The 17,081-nt window shown below is 31.4% G+C and overlaps 1 protein-coding gene and 1 long non-coding RNA gene across 4 annotated transcripts; one reads left to right on the top strand and one right to left on the bottom strand.

Moving 5' to 3' along the window:
- Nucleotides 1-1,493: 1,493 nt before the first annotated feature.
- Nucleotides 1,494-16,010, bottom strand: NFAT (NFAT nuclear factor). 3 transcript variants are annotated; one of them, XM_071887929.1, is made up of 4 exons: nucleotides 15,920-16,010; nucleotides 14,374-15,377; nucleotides 13,485-14,189; nucleotides 1,494-4,362 (listed from the first exon to the last, which is right to left on the bottom strand). In XM_071887929.1, exons 2-4 carry the CDS (start codon nucleotides 15,239-15,241, stop codon nucleotides 2,612-2,614), a joined length of 3,324 nt encoding a protein of 1,107 aa, XP_071744030.1. In that variant the 5' UTR covers nucleotides 15,242-15,377; nucleotides 15,920-16,010; the 3' UTR covers nucleotides 1,494-2,611. The 3 variants fall into 3 exon arrangements, with proteins under 3 accessions (XP_071744030.1, XP_040566086.1, XP_071744031.1); XM_040710152.2 differs by having other exon boundaries at nucleotides 15,739-16,005; XM_071887930.1 differs by lacking the exon at nucleotides 15,920-16,010 and adding an exon at nucleotides 15,696-15,917.
- On the top strand, nucleotides 15,458-15,897 carry LOC121115965 (uncharacterized). Its single transcript, XR_005863735.2, has 2 exons — nucleotides 15,458-15,592; nucleotides 15,681-15,897. It is a non-coding gene; the product is annotated as an uncharacterized lncRNA (long non-coding RNA).
- Nucleotides 16,011-17,081: the final 1,071 nt, after the last annotated feature.

Genomic DNA, 17,081 nt, shown 5'->3' with positions numbered 1-17,081 from the left:
ATGTAAGTATCTTTTTGCTAACGTCGCTTCTTTGATAAAATTTTCGTAAACTAACATGTTGGGTGTTTTTGTTTTTTGTTCATTGCACACCCCCCACCCATGATTAACATTAACTGCTAAACTTAGTTTTTTGTCTTTTTTCCCTGAGCTTTCTTTCTAACTTGTTAGTATTGAACAGAATGAGTATGCGATCCGCGCTTGTCATTCTTTCAGTTATTAGGTCCGTAGTAAAAAAGTTTGGTGACTCCTGGTCTGAACTATCAATTTTGAGTCAATCTTGAATTTCAAATGAGGAAGCTTGAAGATGAATTGATAGATATCCTCTCCGTATACACATAATTTCACTTTTATATATAGTATGACCTTGTCATAACTTATTAAATAGATAGATCCATTGTCTCCAAATATATGTATACGAAATATACGTCATTTTACATTTAAAAAAATTATATACCAATACAATATTGAATAAACATTTTAGAGGGGCTCACGAGTCATTTCTTATTAATCGGAGTCTTATACGAAATTTTAGAGTTGAGTCTGTGATAATCTCAAGCAATAAATCCATTTCATTAAGGTATATGATGATATTTTATAAGAGGGCAATTCTCTATTAATATTGACTCAAATTATATTCCTATATTAGACTATAACTATTTAATCATATCATTTACTCATAAACGAAATATCTAGAAACGTATTTGTTAGTTTTTTAACTAAACATTTTACTTTATGTACATAAATATTATTAAATGTTATAAATATAATACAATATTTATAATATAAATAACTTTTTCATTAGGAATTTGCAATTTTTATGTGCTAAAATGAAATAAGACTTTGAATTTTTTGGCTTCATTCTATTAGAAGGTGTAGTGTTAGATATTATAAATGAGTTATTAATTCAATGATGAATTCTGAATTACATATTAACTCTTGTTGAACATTTTCTTTTGACCATAAGTACGAGTCAGAAAAAAATATTAAATCTCGTCACACTCGAGCCAGAGTCTCCGGCTCTGATACATTTTAATGTTAATACAGCTCATATCTTTAGTTAAAACACAAAACTCAAGATACTTAAAATTCATCAGGATATTTCGGCCAATTCCTAATTTTGATCGTTACAATGACATAAATTCCATTACATGATTGGAGAGAGGGACAATAATTAATTAACAGTTTAATTTAGAAACGAATTAAGCAATTCGATCTTTTAATTATGATGAAAAACAGCATAAGATCAAGTACTGTGAACTATCATAATACTATCTACTAAATATTTGAGTTTCAATAGTTCTGCTGTCGCAATAAGAATTATTGAGTATTGATCAAGACTCGAACGTATCTCCAATTCACGCAAGTTTTTTTTATCTATAAGCATTGATTGTTATATTTTGAGTTAATGGTAATTATTTAAATCCATTATTGTCTCCTCTGGGATTTCCATCTATCAATCATTTATAAACTATAATAAGACTCCGACTACTACAAAGATTTACACATACAATTCAAAATAAAACTTTACAATAAAATCGTATAAATTGAGGGATTCCAAGTTGTACATAAGTAGTGAATCTTTGAGTGTGACAATTGGACGAGCAGATGGGTGAATATTATTAATTATGCAAGAGTAGAATGTATTAAGGAAGTTTCGTTGGTTCGTTCGTGCATTCCTATTGAAATAAAAAAGGATTCGTACCATATGTTTTTTGTAGCTAGAAAATATATAATGTACAATAACTTATAACGTAATTATCATCTTTAAAGAATTTGTGAGCTGAACGGGTAATATCAATATTAATATGTCTGTATTATACAGTAAATGTATGTAATATCAAGGTAGATAAATTGGCAGGGAATAGGATAGGTGGCGATTAAGAGTTATTACTATAATATGTATTTTTTACAGTAACATTGTTATGACATAACGACATGGAAATATAATTTTAATTAGGTATAATAATAATAATCAAAAAGGTAACATTAATATAATAATTTGGCCTTGTTAATATATATATATATATATATTCAAATATAGGTACATACGCCTGTTTGTTTATATGTAGTTTTTGTTATCAAAGTATAATAAATATATATTTTTTTATTTATATGCAATTAATTAATAATATAAAGGGAACATATTACGGACAATTACAAAGTGTCTAATTATCACTGAATATTTCATAACATAACATATGATAATATATAAAAAGAAATAAAATTGCTTGCTACCAATTTTTTTTTTTATGAAAAAGAAATTCATCATTTTCATATACAAGGAAAACAAGAATAAAAAAGAAAGAAAGAGAGAAAAGGCATAATCTTTTATCATTAATACATCACACTGAATGAATATTAGAGAAGAAACTACTACTAAAACATCATTATACAATTTGAAAATGATAAATTCATCAAATGAACAAAAAAAAACATAATTATAATAGTAATATATTAATCATAATACATTTATTTGCATTGTATTTTGGCTGCCAACACTCAGTGTTCCATCACAGACGTATGTACACACATGCTTCGAAAGCAAAGCATGAGGCCATTAATATCCTATGCACAGTCACACATAGTCTAACACCAATTTCAAAAAGTATACTTATTTCTGAACTTCAGGTGCAGGTGTGTTTGAAAATAATTGATAGAGGCCCTCTGTTGTAGGCTGATACTTGATAGGTTGATACTCTGATACTTTTCCAGGCCCAATAATTGCACTTTCTATTTTCTGCTGTTGACTTATGATACCAGATGATTCTGAAAGAAGGGGATTCCCCTTTATTGATCCACTATTTGAGTTTATTTCACTAGCTTTATAATCCATTTTTGACTTATTAAAGACTCCATCCACTTCCATAGGGCTAGGGTCATACATGACCTTTTTGGGGTCGATGGGAGTCATCTCTTGGGAAATAAAGGGAGCAACCACTATTTCTCCAATACCTTTCTTATCAGTAAGTCCATTTGTTGCTCCATTCCCTTCTCCTACTTGATTATTCCAAGCACCAAGTTTACCTGCTTCAGGCACCCAATTTTGCTGAGTAGGTGTATTCTGATCATTAGTACTTGTTGAGTCGGCTGACCAAGTCGAGGTTATAGAATGGTCCCTTGTCAATGGCTTTTCATTTACATTCCATTGAGGGGCTGGAGTATGATGTTGTACCTCACCTGGCTTTGTACCTCCACCAGCACCGTTCACACTACTTCCAGAGCTACCCCATTCTTCGTTCCATATATTATTAATTTTGGCTGGCTCATTAAACCAATTTGGAGCTTCAGAACCATTTGTTTCCTTCTTTGAATCTGTTGACCAATTAGCAGAAGCTACAATAACTTGTTCCTTTGCCTTTTCAGGCCAGGAATTCGTAGAAGCAGGGGGGACTTCATTTACAGGATTAGGAGTTGCCTCATTTTGTTTGGTTTGCCAAACAACTTCTGGTACTGGAGGTGGAATTGCAGCTGTAGAAATGACAATATTATCTGTCGCAACAACAGTTGCGGCATTGGGCCATGTTTCTGACGTTGCAACTTGATTATCACTCCAATTTTTATTGCTTTCACTAGGAGCAACCCAATTCTGAGTTACCGTAACAGTAGTTGCTGGAGTATGCCAGGATTCAGTTGCAGCAACATTGGATGACCAAGTAGTAGGAGCAGATTTGGACCAATTTTCAGCCTCAACTTTGACTGAATTCCAATTCTCTGATACAGCTGCCGCAGGATTACTTTTGAGTTCAGGAATGATATTGGATAAACTAATTTGAGATTTTTCTTGAGGTGGAGGTTGCTCTGACCAGGTAGAAGAAGGCTCAGGTGGTGCTTGAGTAGTGAAAAAGGGAGTTGTGTCCATTGGAGTGTGTCCTTTGGGTGCTTCTTTTGCTATTGGGGCCGTTGTGGTCGTAGAGGTGTTCCAAGTTTCAAGCCAGTTTGAACTTGGTTGAGAGGTGATAACTTGTTCGTTTATCTTTTGTTTTTTGGGATTCAACTCAGGGGGCTCAGAGGCAACGGCAACTAGGGGCGTAGGGGCTGCCGGTGTTAAAGGAGCCGGTGCCACTTGTGTTGTTTGACTTGGTACTTGCTCTGGCACAGGAGCTGATGGAGTGGTCGTGGAATTGTTATTCGTTGTATTACTATTGCGCGATATATTCACTCGAGCCAAATTACTATCGATACTTTTGAGAGTGGGATCGGGTTGAAGCAGAGCCTTGTTAATAGTATTCATAACATTTTCAAACTTTTCTGAATTTGATATAATTGAGTTAGGCAGCTTAATGGAGATTGTTGCATTATCACTCTCGGTCCCTTGGATATATATAGGACCGTTCGTAGCGGATTTTGATTCAATGTTGGTCCCTAGAGTGATGTAAAAAAAAATTAAAAACTATCATTAGAAACATTTCTTAGTTGATGTTGTATAAATTTTAAATAAAGTAGTCATTTACATCCATAAAACATATAAATATGTAGCTCAACTAATTATTTTATCAGCAAAAATGCGTAGTTTCCTCGAGACAATTGCTGATCAATTTTTCTATATTAATAAAAAAAATAAGGAATTAAATATAATGATGAATGAATAACTTCACAAAAAAAGCATCACAGTAACAAAAACTATTTAACGTCCGTCTTTAATATATGGGGTATAAATAGGTATCTTATTACACTAATCAATAAAATGATTGTCATCACATCCCCACTAAAACTTTAATATAAAATACACATAATAAAAAGAGGCATCAAAGCATTACTTTTAGAAATTCCCTATCATTTTTCTAAACTATCATTGTATAATATATGTATCATGTTATCATACGTATTTGTGAGTTTGAACTCGGAGGTGTGCTCCTGGCTTCTTCTTGATGTCCCTTCCTTTTTTTTTTCATCCAACATACTTATATATATTGTATGTAAATATACTATAAATAATAAATATTATGAATGGGAAATACTTAAATTATTATCCTTATTTAAAAAAAAAATGAAATATATATATATATATGTGTAGAGTCGCAACATGTGTTTTGAAATTCGTGAGTATTTAAGTTATTTGTATACATATATATTGTGTAAGTATACACGATGTATTTTAAATCAAGTTATTGTGATACATAATGATAATGACCTTAAGATATTTATATATTGAGTGTATTTATAAATAATTTAGACACGCGCACACACTCAAGACGATATAATAATTCAATATTCAATATTTAAATTTGTGAATTAAAAGATCTACAATGTACATACTTAATGATGAAAAACTTATGTATCTTGGACATGTTAAAAAAAATAAAAACCGAAAATCAACATGGTAATCCTGATAATTTGAAGAATGTTTTGGAGGAGAGCCACTAAGCTGTCATTACATTTCATTAGATCACATTTAATCAGCTGTGACGAGGGAGGACAAGGACATTTGCAAAAACTACTACTCAGATATCGATCCTCAATTCCACTTGGAGTCCAACAAGGACTTACAAATTTACATAACACCGCAAAAAACATCATGGGTACTCTTCGTCTTTTACGAGCACACACGAATGTTCAATCAGGTTTGGAATCTAATTGAATGTAGTAGGAAAGGAAGTTCATTACTCAGGTGTTAAATAATAATGAGTAATGACAATAGCAAAGGAAAAGAAAATTCATTCTTAAAATTACAAATTACAAAAAATACGGGCCAGCTAAATAATACAAATAATTTACATCACTATTCCGTGTGGGGTTCATTATATTTATCCCTTGAGCAAATGCCTTTTCTGCTTGGGAAAATTGAAAATTATTATTTTAAATTTCGGACAGCATGAAATAGGAAAATATAGAAAAAAATAAAAATACGAGCGCAAAAGCTGTTTTGAATTTTTATCTCTTGGTTGGATAAAATTCAAAATAGAACGTACCTACTCTTGCACTCAGGGGAATCCCTGATTATTTGGTCATCCTTGAGGTGAAAGATCTCATATATTTTTTATGAGAACGAATAGAGGGAGGAACAGACATACGGTAAATAAATAAGAAAGAGAAACATATTTCTAAAGTTGGATCAATTATTAAGAGAAATTGTCTCCAACTCACAATCATTTATTAACTTCAACAATCCAGAGTTATCATTTGTATTGCGATAGGCAATGTTAATGTTCTAGCCTTTTACATTATTTCGTTTCATCTGCTAAAATTACACCGTCTCCTAATTGGCTATTTAGTTAGCTATTTGTTATTTTATTCTACTTTCCAGAAATATTAACCTTTAATTTGTCAGATTTCAACATTTCAGATAATATGAATTTGTCAATTATTTGGTGCACATTATCACACAGCGATTATTTCAAAAAAAATATCAAAAAATGCAACAAATAAATAAAATAATCATGTCAAAACTTATATTGAACTAAAACATGGCAAGGTTGTTTTAATATAATGAAATATCTTCAGATTATCACATATCAGAAAATATAGAAGCGTTAAATTTTAACTACATATTATTAAAACTCGAACTTTAAAGTTCTGTTACTCAAAAAATACATCACCAATCGATTTGAAATTTTACAAGATTATTTAAAAATATATGAAGATTAAATAACTATCTCTTTTGATATCCTAGGTTGAAGTACTTAAGAATTGTTGCTACGTCCGTAACATGTCCCACAATTTGGAACACGTTCGAAGATGCATAACTTACCTTAAGTGTTTTTTTTTTTTTTTAAATAAATTAATGGAAAGGTATTAAAATCTTCCTTTTTAGAGATTAATAGCCTTTGAATTGTGAAACTTTTAACTTTATCTGCATAAAATATTTTAGTTTTGAGAAGACTTTTTTCCAGTTTTGTAGAAACCAAAAATTAAAAGACAAATTTTCCAACATTCAAAAATTTCATCAAATTTCTATATATGTTGGTTGACACAACAGCATTTTAATTGTACTACTGAAGCTTAAACGTACTTAAATACGCATATATATACACTCGTCCTCAAAATTATTCAACCCCTTGTTAATTTTTGTGATAGAACTAATGCATTTTTGTCAAGTTTTTTTATGAATTATATGTGACCTAGAAGTGAATGAATGACAACTATACACAATTCAAGGAACTTTTGATTTCATTGGTATTTATTTTATTGATGGATAACTAAAAAATACTATGTTCATAATTATTTATACCTCTGTTTCTCCATATGTATTAATAGTCAATAGCATAGCCTTGGTTTTTTATGACTGCTTGCTTCAAGACGATTTTTGTACGATTCCAGATGCTTCTTGCAGTGTCCAGTACAATTTTGGCCCACTCTTCCTAGGCAAAAGCCTCAAGCTTGTGTTTCTGCACCGCCCAGTGATGTTTTAATGTGTTGAACCTCTTGTGCTTGTTACTTATGCTCTGTACAGTTGCCACAGGAACATCATACTTCATTGAAATGGTCTTGTAATCTTTTCCTTAGCTGTAGGCATTCCCAAGACGCTGACACAGGTCTCCTCACTGAGATCTTTTATCTTGACCATGATAACCAAAAATTGCGTGTGACGATACGACTATTACACTATTTATACTCTTCTGGAAAGATGCTATTTCTTATCTTGCTTAACATTTGGTCATCAGACGAAGTATTTATTTTATTAATGGTTCATTGTAAAATGATTGTGGTAAAAAGGTTGCGGACAAAAACGTTGAGGTAATATCGTTGTGTGCATTGTCATTGTGAGACAAAAACGTTATGGGTAATATCATCGTGAAGCAATATCATTATAGGCAATATGATTGTGAATAATTTAATTTGAAGACAATATTATCGAGTGCAATTTCGTTGCAATTTATATTATATTCGGACAACAAAACTATGGAATGATGAAGAAAAATGCCAGAAAATAACCCTTTTAATATGCTATAATACACCCTGGTCCCAAGTTGTGTAGATGAACAGCATCAATGAACCCTTTTAAAATCCCCTAATACAACCAGGTCCTCAGGTTGTACAGGTGAAGTGCTGGGACCCAAGGCAGTTTAAAATCTACCACCGCCGCGTTTATAAGCACCAAAAACCCCTTCTAATAATACACCTTGGGCCACGGGTTGTTCAAGGCCAAGTCTATTTGATATTTTCATACTTAACGTTTCAATAAAAACAAAGGAAAACTAAGTAAACTCTTTAGTAGTCCTACTCAAAAACATTGATAATTGAAATCAAAAAAGTATTTTTAAACACAAGAGTGGGCTCAGGGTCTTAAATTGAAATAATTTTGATTTAAAAAATTAATGTTAATATTATTACCTTAATTGGGTCAAGGGATATTAAAAGGCTTCCTTGATGCTCAGAGAAGCAGCGGTGGATAAATTTAACTTGCCTCAGGGCCCAGCAGTTCACCTACATAATAATATGGTCCAGGTTATATTATGGGATATTAGAAGCGTTCTTTGGTGGTTAGAAACGCGGTGGCAGTGGAGTTTAAATGCCTTGGGGCAATATTACCATGCAATGATATTACCTCAACGTTTTTATCCGCAGCCTTATTACTACAATTATTTTACCAGACACCTCTATTAAAATATATTCAAAGAAATTAAAGACAAAGATCAACACTTTAGACACATTTTCATTGACATTATCTCATAGGTACGAATAATTTTGAACATCACATTTTTAGGTGATCCATCAATAAAATACCCATAAAATCTAAAATTCCTTGAATTTTGTATTGATTTCATTCTTTCACTAGTTGTACATATAATTCAAAACCAAATTAGACAAAAATGCATTCGTTCCATCACAAAAATTAACAGGGGTATGAATAATTTTGAGAACAAGTGTATATTTAGGGTAGTTAAACATAAATTGATTTTTTTATAATGTGTAAAAATCTGGCTATAGAAGTATTAGCAAGGTAGGCTTGGTTTTATTCTAGAGGTGAGATTCTACACGGCGTTACCTCGCTAACACAAAAATACCATATGTATTTTGTTGTCAGATGTCGATTCCCCTATGTCATGGATATTTCATAATTTATTATTTTTTATAAATACACCAAGTTATTGCATACATATGCTCTATTTCCAAAAGAACAGGAATACAATTTCTTGTTGATCCCTCGTCGTTTACATAATATATATATTGGCCATTTTATTATTTATATGAAGAAATTTTGAAATAATATAATAACTAATCATAAATACTCTTTTAATCAAATATTACTAAGCAATATCATAATATACTAAGAATAAAATACTATGTAGATTTAAATAATATGTAATTTATTTTAAAAATGGTGAAGAAATAACATGACAGTGATAGTCAGCGAGTATATAAGATATAAATAGCGGTTGGTATGATTGACTTATTTGGCTAACTGCCAGATGATTTCGGGCCTTTTTTCTGTTTCTTTTTTAAGGAAGGTTGCATGATACAATAAAGATAACCACGTGTCTAAAGTACTCTTGAAAATAAAATCAATTACTGTTATGAGTTAGAGTAGTGAGGAACGTGCGTTTGCCTCTGAAAATAAATATTGCCGAAAAATAGGTTCACAGAATATTTTATAAAATTTAAATAATTGTAATTTAGCTCCTAAGTTTCATTGGTGTGGCTTATGAAAATCAGTTAATTGCTTCAACTTCCAATACACAAAAAACGATTTTTAAATTCATTTCTACCATTTGAAATTTCCTATATTCTTTGAACGCGAATAACTCCATGAATAATTATTTTAGAGAACTGAGTCTTTTGTTATCAGACTTGATGTCATGCGAGAATTCTAAATTACTGCAGTTTGTTTAAATTGGGTAATTGAAACCGAATTTATTACCGAAACCCCGACTTTATTAAGACCTTTGCTAAATCGCCAAAAACTAATAATCTAATCAACTTATCATCCACAACTATCAAAAAAATATTTCACTAGTTAAATTTTGCATATTTTTGTATAAAATAACTACCCCTTTTAAACTTCTCAATAAAAATTAATTTAAAGAGAAACAAAAAAATCACCAGTTATTAAAATATCGAAGTTAGAATTTTTAAAACTTTAAAAAAAAAAAATATAACTTCTTTGATTTAAAAAAAAAACAACTTGTTCTTTCCCATTTGCAAAAAGGAAGTTATGTTACCGCATTTATAAGTATAAGGTGTCTGTTATAATTAAAAAGTAAATAACATTAGAGAGGAAAAATTATCTTCTATTGAGGAAATGTAAGCTTGATAAAGAACTAAAATCATTCGCAAACCATGATTTAAAGCCAAGTTTGAACCCAAGCCTGAACATATATTCTATGTTAATAAAAGGAAAATGTTATGAATTTCCAAAATCTTTTAAAAAAAACGCATCCCACATTTTTCGTACAGGAGAGAAGGAATCAATATGGTGTCTTCTGTGTTTTTGTTTGTTTAGTTACTTAGTATGTACATAGTTTGTTTGTAGGTAAAACCAAAAGTTTTTAAATTATAAATTTTACTTTTAAAGTCTATGGGAAGTAAAAGAGGAGGAGGAGGCCTGTCATGGGAGGAATAATTCAATTGGCTTTCTAAGGAAGTGAATATATTTATAAGATAATAATTTAAGAAAATTTGCCAAAAAATAAAATAATATAATATAATACATAATACAGGACTTGAGTCAATGAACTTATAAAAATGTGTGTAGACACACTTTGTTCATGTAAGAAGAACTGTTCAACATACATCCGTGAAAAATAAAAGAAAGAAAGCAGAAAATATGTAAAAATGTACAAATATATGTCGAAACGTTCTAGTTGAAATTCAAGGTTAAGTTCATTTGCCAAGCAACGCTGAAAGAAGATTTGCTTTCGAAAATTTAAGCTTCTGCTCCTGCTTACGTCATGTATATGTGGTCCGTCAACACAAAACCAAGCGAGGATGATTTGTATCATAAGAAATGAGTCTGCGTATCATTTGATTTCTTCAATTAAAGATTAAGTATAATTTTCAATTCTATTAATATATTATTCTGATTAATCCATTGGATAGCAACAACATATCTGGGACAGAGATGACAAGGGATGGGAAAATTATCGAAATCCTCGTGAGCAGTCTTATTTGGGAGTGGAGACTGTAGTCCTTCCGGTTTAGTCTCACTCTGGTATAGTTCAGTCCTGCATATCAGTCCTAAAAACTTAAAAAAATCGGTCCTTGATGACGTCACTCACCTTTATTTCTTTTTGTTTAATCTGTTCTAGTACCGGCAGTCCCAAGGACCGAGTGTACTGGTCTTAAGACTGGAGTGGACCGAATAAATAAGAACTGACACAGCACTACTCGTGAGCATACATTTATTTAAAAAATGTAGTTATTAGTAACCTGCAAGATATTAGTGTTTTTATCAATCATTTTTTCCTATTTTGAAAGTTCAAACGTATTAACCAGCAAGGAGCACTATAATGATATCAGTAGGCCGATATTATGTCGTCAATCAAAGTGCCCAACATATAATTTTCTTTATTAATTAAATAAGTCTCAAGAATATCGACAATTTTCACATCTCTTAGAGATCACAATAAAATCTAAAGTGCCCTTTACTGGTGTTGTGTCATTCCTAATTTATTAGGACCAGTCCTTAAGGCTGGCAGTACTAAAAATGATTAAAAAAAATAATTAGAAGGGACTGCAGTCTTGAGTCATACATAAGGATCGAAAAAGCACTAATCCTTTCTCACAAATACGTTTAAATTTTCAAAATAGGTAGAAATAATTACTAAGAGCACTAATATCTTGCAGTTAACCAGCAAATACTTTTTTTTAAATATATGTTCACGAGGATTTCGACAACATTCACACCCCTAGTCCTTTCAAACTAGAAATTTAACATACATAAATCATCATCTATTACGCAACGACTAGAAAAAAACCTACGTAACATTCATATCTTAAAATTAAGTCGTCTATTTTTTTTATTCGAACAAGTTTGTTTTCTAAACAATAAAATGAAGAACACTAATACATATTAGTGTCGGATTATGATCTGGAAATCCTAGACAATTATAATTTTAACTCATTCGGTCTACTGAAAAAAAATCAGTGTTGACCAATCCCACAAAAAAGACGGTGTTTTTTAAAGAAAGAGAGAAAAATGTTATTGTTGACCTTTTTTTATAAAGAAATTTCGGACTAAGATTTTAATTTTGGTCCACAATTCAGATCAGTCTCGAAAAAATCACTCAAGATCATATCGAGTCCAACTGAATCTCAACACTTATATTTGGAATTTTGTCCAACTTGTGCAAACATATTGTACAAGTTGCAATTTTTTCGTATTAAAAGGTCTTACTTACATAATTATAACACCAAGTATTTACATTATAACTTTATATGGATGCTATCACTTCCATTTTGATCTATCAAAACTACATATTTTTAAGTAATTACGAGTATTATTATTCGCTTAACTAAATAATTTGCCATATAATATTTATCAATTAGTAATTTTCATCAAAAAAGTCAACCTTAATAGTTCAAAACATCTAATGAAATTTCAATCATTGCAATATACTTATTAGGTACATATCAGTAAATTGTAAATTTAAACTGCTTCTTCATCTCTTTTTTTTCTTCGTAGTAGCAACCTTTAGAATCTACTTGTACAAGTTATAACCTGTGCACAACAGTGTATATGTAAATCAATTTTCCAATTTAAAAGATTTTATAACAATACAAACGACGACACAAAATTTTAAAACAAGTTACATAACTTTTTTCTCATTAAAAAAACTGCCAATATTGCCAGACTTGTTATTATCATTATTTTTATTTTATGAGGGCAAAAAAATACATGTATATTCTTGCAAAAGCAAAAAAAAAAAAAAAAGATGTGTGATCTAGGAATTGGAGAAAACAAAAACTAAAGTTATGTATACTACATCAAATTAAATCTTCATTTAATCTAAAAAATATTGATATTACTTCAGTTATTTTATGTAAGTAATTAAATTAAAATGAAAAAAAGGATAAGTAATTAAGAAAGTCGTTAATAACTCCATGCATACACAAAAAGAGAAGGAAAATGCAATATATCAACACAATGTAGAAGAATGAAACACTAAACCTTTGAAAACAATAGAGGGGGGGTTACTGCATGAAAATGAACCTTTTTGGAATAATTGAATTTTAAGAAGTATGGTTGAAAGTGATGAATACTACATGCTGAAGTATTCTTCCAGATAATCATGAAAATATGATCGTTATTCTTTCAAGATGGAGAAGATTCTTCAAAAAAACAAAACAACTTTCGGTATGAACAAATTTAACATACGAACAACAAGATAATATATCATTGAATATTAATTTAAGTTGATTATAGTATTACTATCGTTCTCTTATTTCACTTTCTGAAAAAACTGATGATCTATTAATTTTTTAACATACACTGACTATTCTATTACACGATCTATTTACGATTTTTTTTTAATGTTAACTACAATCCCAATATTAATGATATATGCAAAATATGTAGAAATTAAATTGATAGAAGATTAACTTACCTAAAAATTCTTGAGTAGGATTTGTTAGAGTTCCGTTGGAATTCCCATTCACCATGATTTTAGATTCTACAGCCACATCACCCACGTTTTTAAGCAATTCCTTTTGAGCTGCTTTAAGAGTATCTGATGATATTTTAGGAATCACCATAACGCCTAGTGAAGAATCTCCTATGGAGTGTGAAACGTTATTAGAGGGTTTTTCTTTTTGAAAGAGATTCGAAAAAGTCGTAAGACGATCGGATTTGAGTTCTTCATCCGTATTATTATTGTTGTTGTGATTTGTAATATTAGAGAAGCTAACGGAATTAGATTCTTCCTGAATGGATTTCCGGTGATACACATAGGATCCTTTAACGTCCTCTTGCGTTTTTTCTGGATCAAAAACTGTGTCCTCACAATAATCTATTTCTTCTTTTGTCATATATCTCGTTTCCACGGGCTCTAAAATGGTTATTCTTGATGAAGGATTACTTCTATTGGATCTAATTGGAGAAAAACTTTTGGGTGATGAGCTTGTTGAAGAATTATGGTCTTTGGTGGTCTCCTTCAATCGATATGTAAATGAATGAGAGTCTGAAGTCTTTTCACCACATTTTACAAAAACTGAAACATCTATTGGACAACTAGATCTATTTTCTACTCCTGGTCCCAAGGTATAAGGTGGAATTGTGACGATCATATGAGAATTATTAAAAAAATCTTTATCTGCAAAAGAAAATAATGGAATTATCAATTAAAATTATAAAATGAACTTATAAAAAGTTGAGAATTATAAAACATTTCTTTACGTGCTAAAATTGGAATAATTATTTTTATATATTCAAGTAGGTATTTGAAGTAAGCAATGTTTTAAAATCATAAGTGATATAAAAAAACATATTTTAATTGCCTGGATGAATAATTTGTCTCCAAGGAGCTCGATGAAGCGCCTCAGAATTTGGTAAGTTCTCTAGAAAGACGACTACAGCATCCTTGAGAAAGTTTTTACCGATCATCCACAGCTCTCCGCCTCCTGGAAGAGAGGAAATATCAGTGGACATTTTGAGAATTTCTGGCGTTCCGGGTTGCTGAGAACAAGAAATAGGATCCGAAACAACTTGCAATGTCTCTTTGGAGCCGTCTTCCTCTTCGAATTCAATACGAAATACCATACGACACTTTGTGGACTTTTTTTTCCAATTGGTCCTTTGTTTCTGGGCAGGTATCTTACTTTCGATATCTGAATAGCGCTCTTTCAGAATACCGACACAATCGCACCTAACAATGAAGTCTTTATCTACCTCCATGTCCATCAAAATAATGTCTGTGCCTTCTTGACGCCACTCCTGACTCGGAGTGGAGTTTTTCCCCGCCACTTTACAGGCTTGATAGTAGACATGAGGCAAAACTGGGCGGCCTTGATCCGAGCCAATAAACACTTGTAGACGAAGCTTTTTTTCAGGTCCATGGTAGCCCTTGAATTGAATGGTAGGGAAACCGGAGCCTTCACGATCCTTCACAGATCCACGTGAGCCCTCCGTTTGATATCGGGCGCGGTGTTGCTGTTCGGGCTGATTCAGGATTTTGAGGGTTCGTTTCCCGTTTTTAGAAGAGGAGGAATAGGATTTGAAGAGGGAGCTAAAGAGGAGGGAAGAGTTCTCTTCCTTTAGGATCTCTGGAGCTGAGCTCGAACCTGCTCCACAATATTTCCTCTTCTTTCCATTCCCTCCATCCTCCACGTAATTCTCCTCGCCACTGACATTTGAAGCCTCCTCCATACTGTGGTGCCGGATTAGGCTGTTTCTCTTACCAATGGTTTTCGCATCGGATTAGTCCTCTTCTCTTTGAGTCCTTGTCGTCCTATGTAGGTATGTCTTCGTCTTTGTCTTCGTCTCCGTCTCTTCAGAGTTCGTTCTGCGTGTTTATTTTACAATGATAATAAATATCCGAACAAATAATAAAAGGAAGAAAAAAAAGGCAGACAAGGGGAGAAAAGAAAAGAAAAAAGAAGAAGAAAAGAACTGCCAGAGAAGTCGTCGTCCAAAATAGTAGTAGGCGCTACTACTATTAGTATTTCTATTAGCTAGTATTTTATTACTACTAGTACAACTTACTGTAACTACTATAAAGTATGTATATATATTTATATGAACTACTAAATTATTTCGCCTTTCTGTTTCTTTTTTCCCTTTTTTATTATTATTTTATTTTGAATAGGACGTCTTTTTAAACATTAAAAAACACAACATGATGTTAGATTTAAAGATCAACAAACTCAAAGAGAGGGAGAGAAGCTAGAAGAGGACTGAAAAAAAGGGAGGGGAAAAACTGGTTCGACTTCTTTCTTCCAGAATTTTTTTTTTTATAATTTTTTTAATAACATTGTAATATCGTCAAATAAGTAAAGGAAGAGTCTTTGGTCGACTAACTGGAATTGAAGGTTCAGTCATACTTACATGAGTAGGATGGCAATTTATTTTACATATTTGATCACAATAACTAATAAGAGTGACGTCTGCTGTTGTTTTCCTTTTTTATTGTCTTTTTAAATTCCCAGTAAAGGAGGGGAAGAAAGCCATTTGGGCCGGCCCCGTCTTTTCTTCCAAAGTCTTACCTTATTATTCATTTGCTCTCAAGGAGTTATTTATTTTCTCTTAGTCTTATTAGATATTATTTATTACTTCTCTCTTGATCGGCGATTTGTGGAGTATTCGTAGAGTAGGTTTCATTATTAGTATCATTATGTAAGATAAGGCTCCATGATTTAACACCTTAATCTCCTTTCCTCCCAGCAACAAGGTGTGCTACTGAATTAATTAATGATAGTAAATCTCCTCTAAAGAATTAATTAGAAAACCCCGAATGGCATAATTCACAAATCAAATATTATTTATTGGAACATTATTCCTTTTTATCTTATTTATTTCTCAGTTAAAGTACCTGCAAATAAATATATAATATTTGCAATACATATATTATAGGAGTACAACAGGTGATTGACACATGTTTATATTTAGAATTCATTTTAATATATGACCCTTGACTCTGGAGATAGCAGGTTGCCTATAAATAAGCTTTTTGGAGTGTTGATATTTTTTTTAAACTCATAGAGATATTATTACCTGCGTGAGTGTGGTGTATTATTAATAGTAGACTATATACTATCCCATCAACCAGGTATTAAGGGAAGTCTGTCCTTCCTTTATTAATGGATTCACCTATCAACTTTCCATTTTTGAATAATATATATTGTTTGTTGTATTGTTTTTGTTAAGAGAAGGAAAAGGAGTCAAACAACGACATTAGTAAATATGTATATCTAAGCTATTTAATGGTATTCTTAAATATTATCAGAGATAAGCATAAATAAAGTCTAGAAATATTGTTTGAAAGAGTATTAACTGTCAAATGAAGTATACGGATCAGTGGAGTAATCACTTGCCTGAATATTATCACTGATAAGATATATGTATACATAAAAGGCTTGAAGTAGTGGCTCCCAATTAGGGCTCCCGGTGAACTCAAGAGAGCCCTTGACATAAATAACAGATCCTGGTAAACATATTTTATATACTGCAATATAATAAATAATGTCATTGGGCTCTGCAGAGATGAAAA

Source organism: Lepeophtheirus salmonis, chromosome 4, assembly GCF_016086655.4.
Source record: "Lepeophtheirus salmonis chromosome 4, UVic_Lsal_1.4, whole genome shotgun sequence".
In the NCBI taxonomy this organism is placed as follows: domain Eukaryota; kingdom Metazoa; phylum Arthropoda; class Copepoda; order Siphonostomatoida; family Caligidae; genus Lepeophtheirus; species Lepeophtheirus salmonis.
This window is presented reverse-complemented; position numbering and strand designations above follow the sequence as displayed.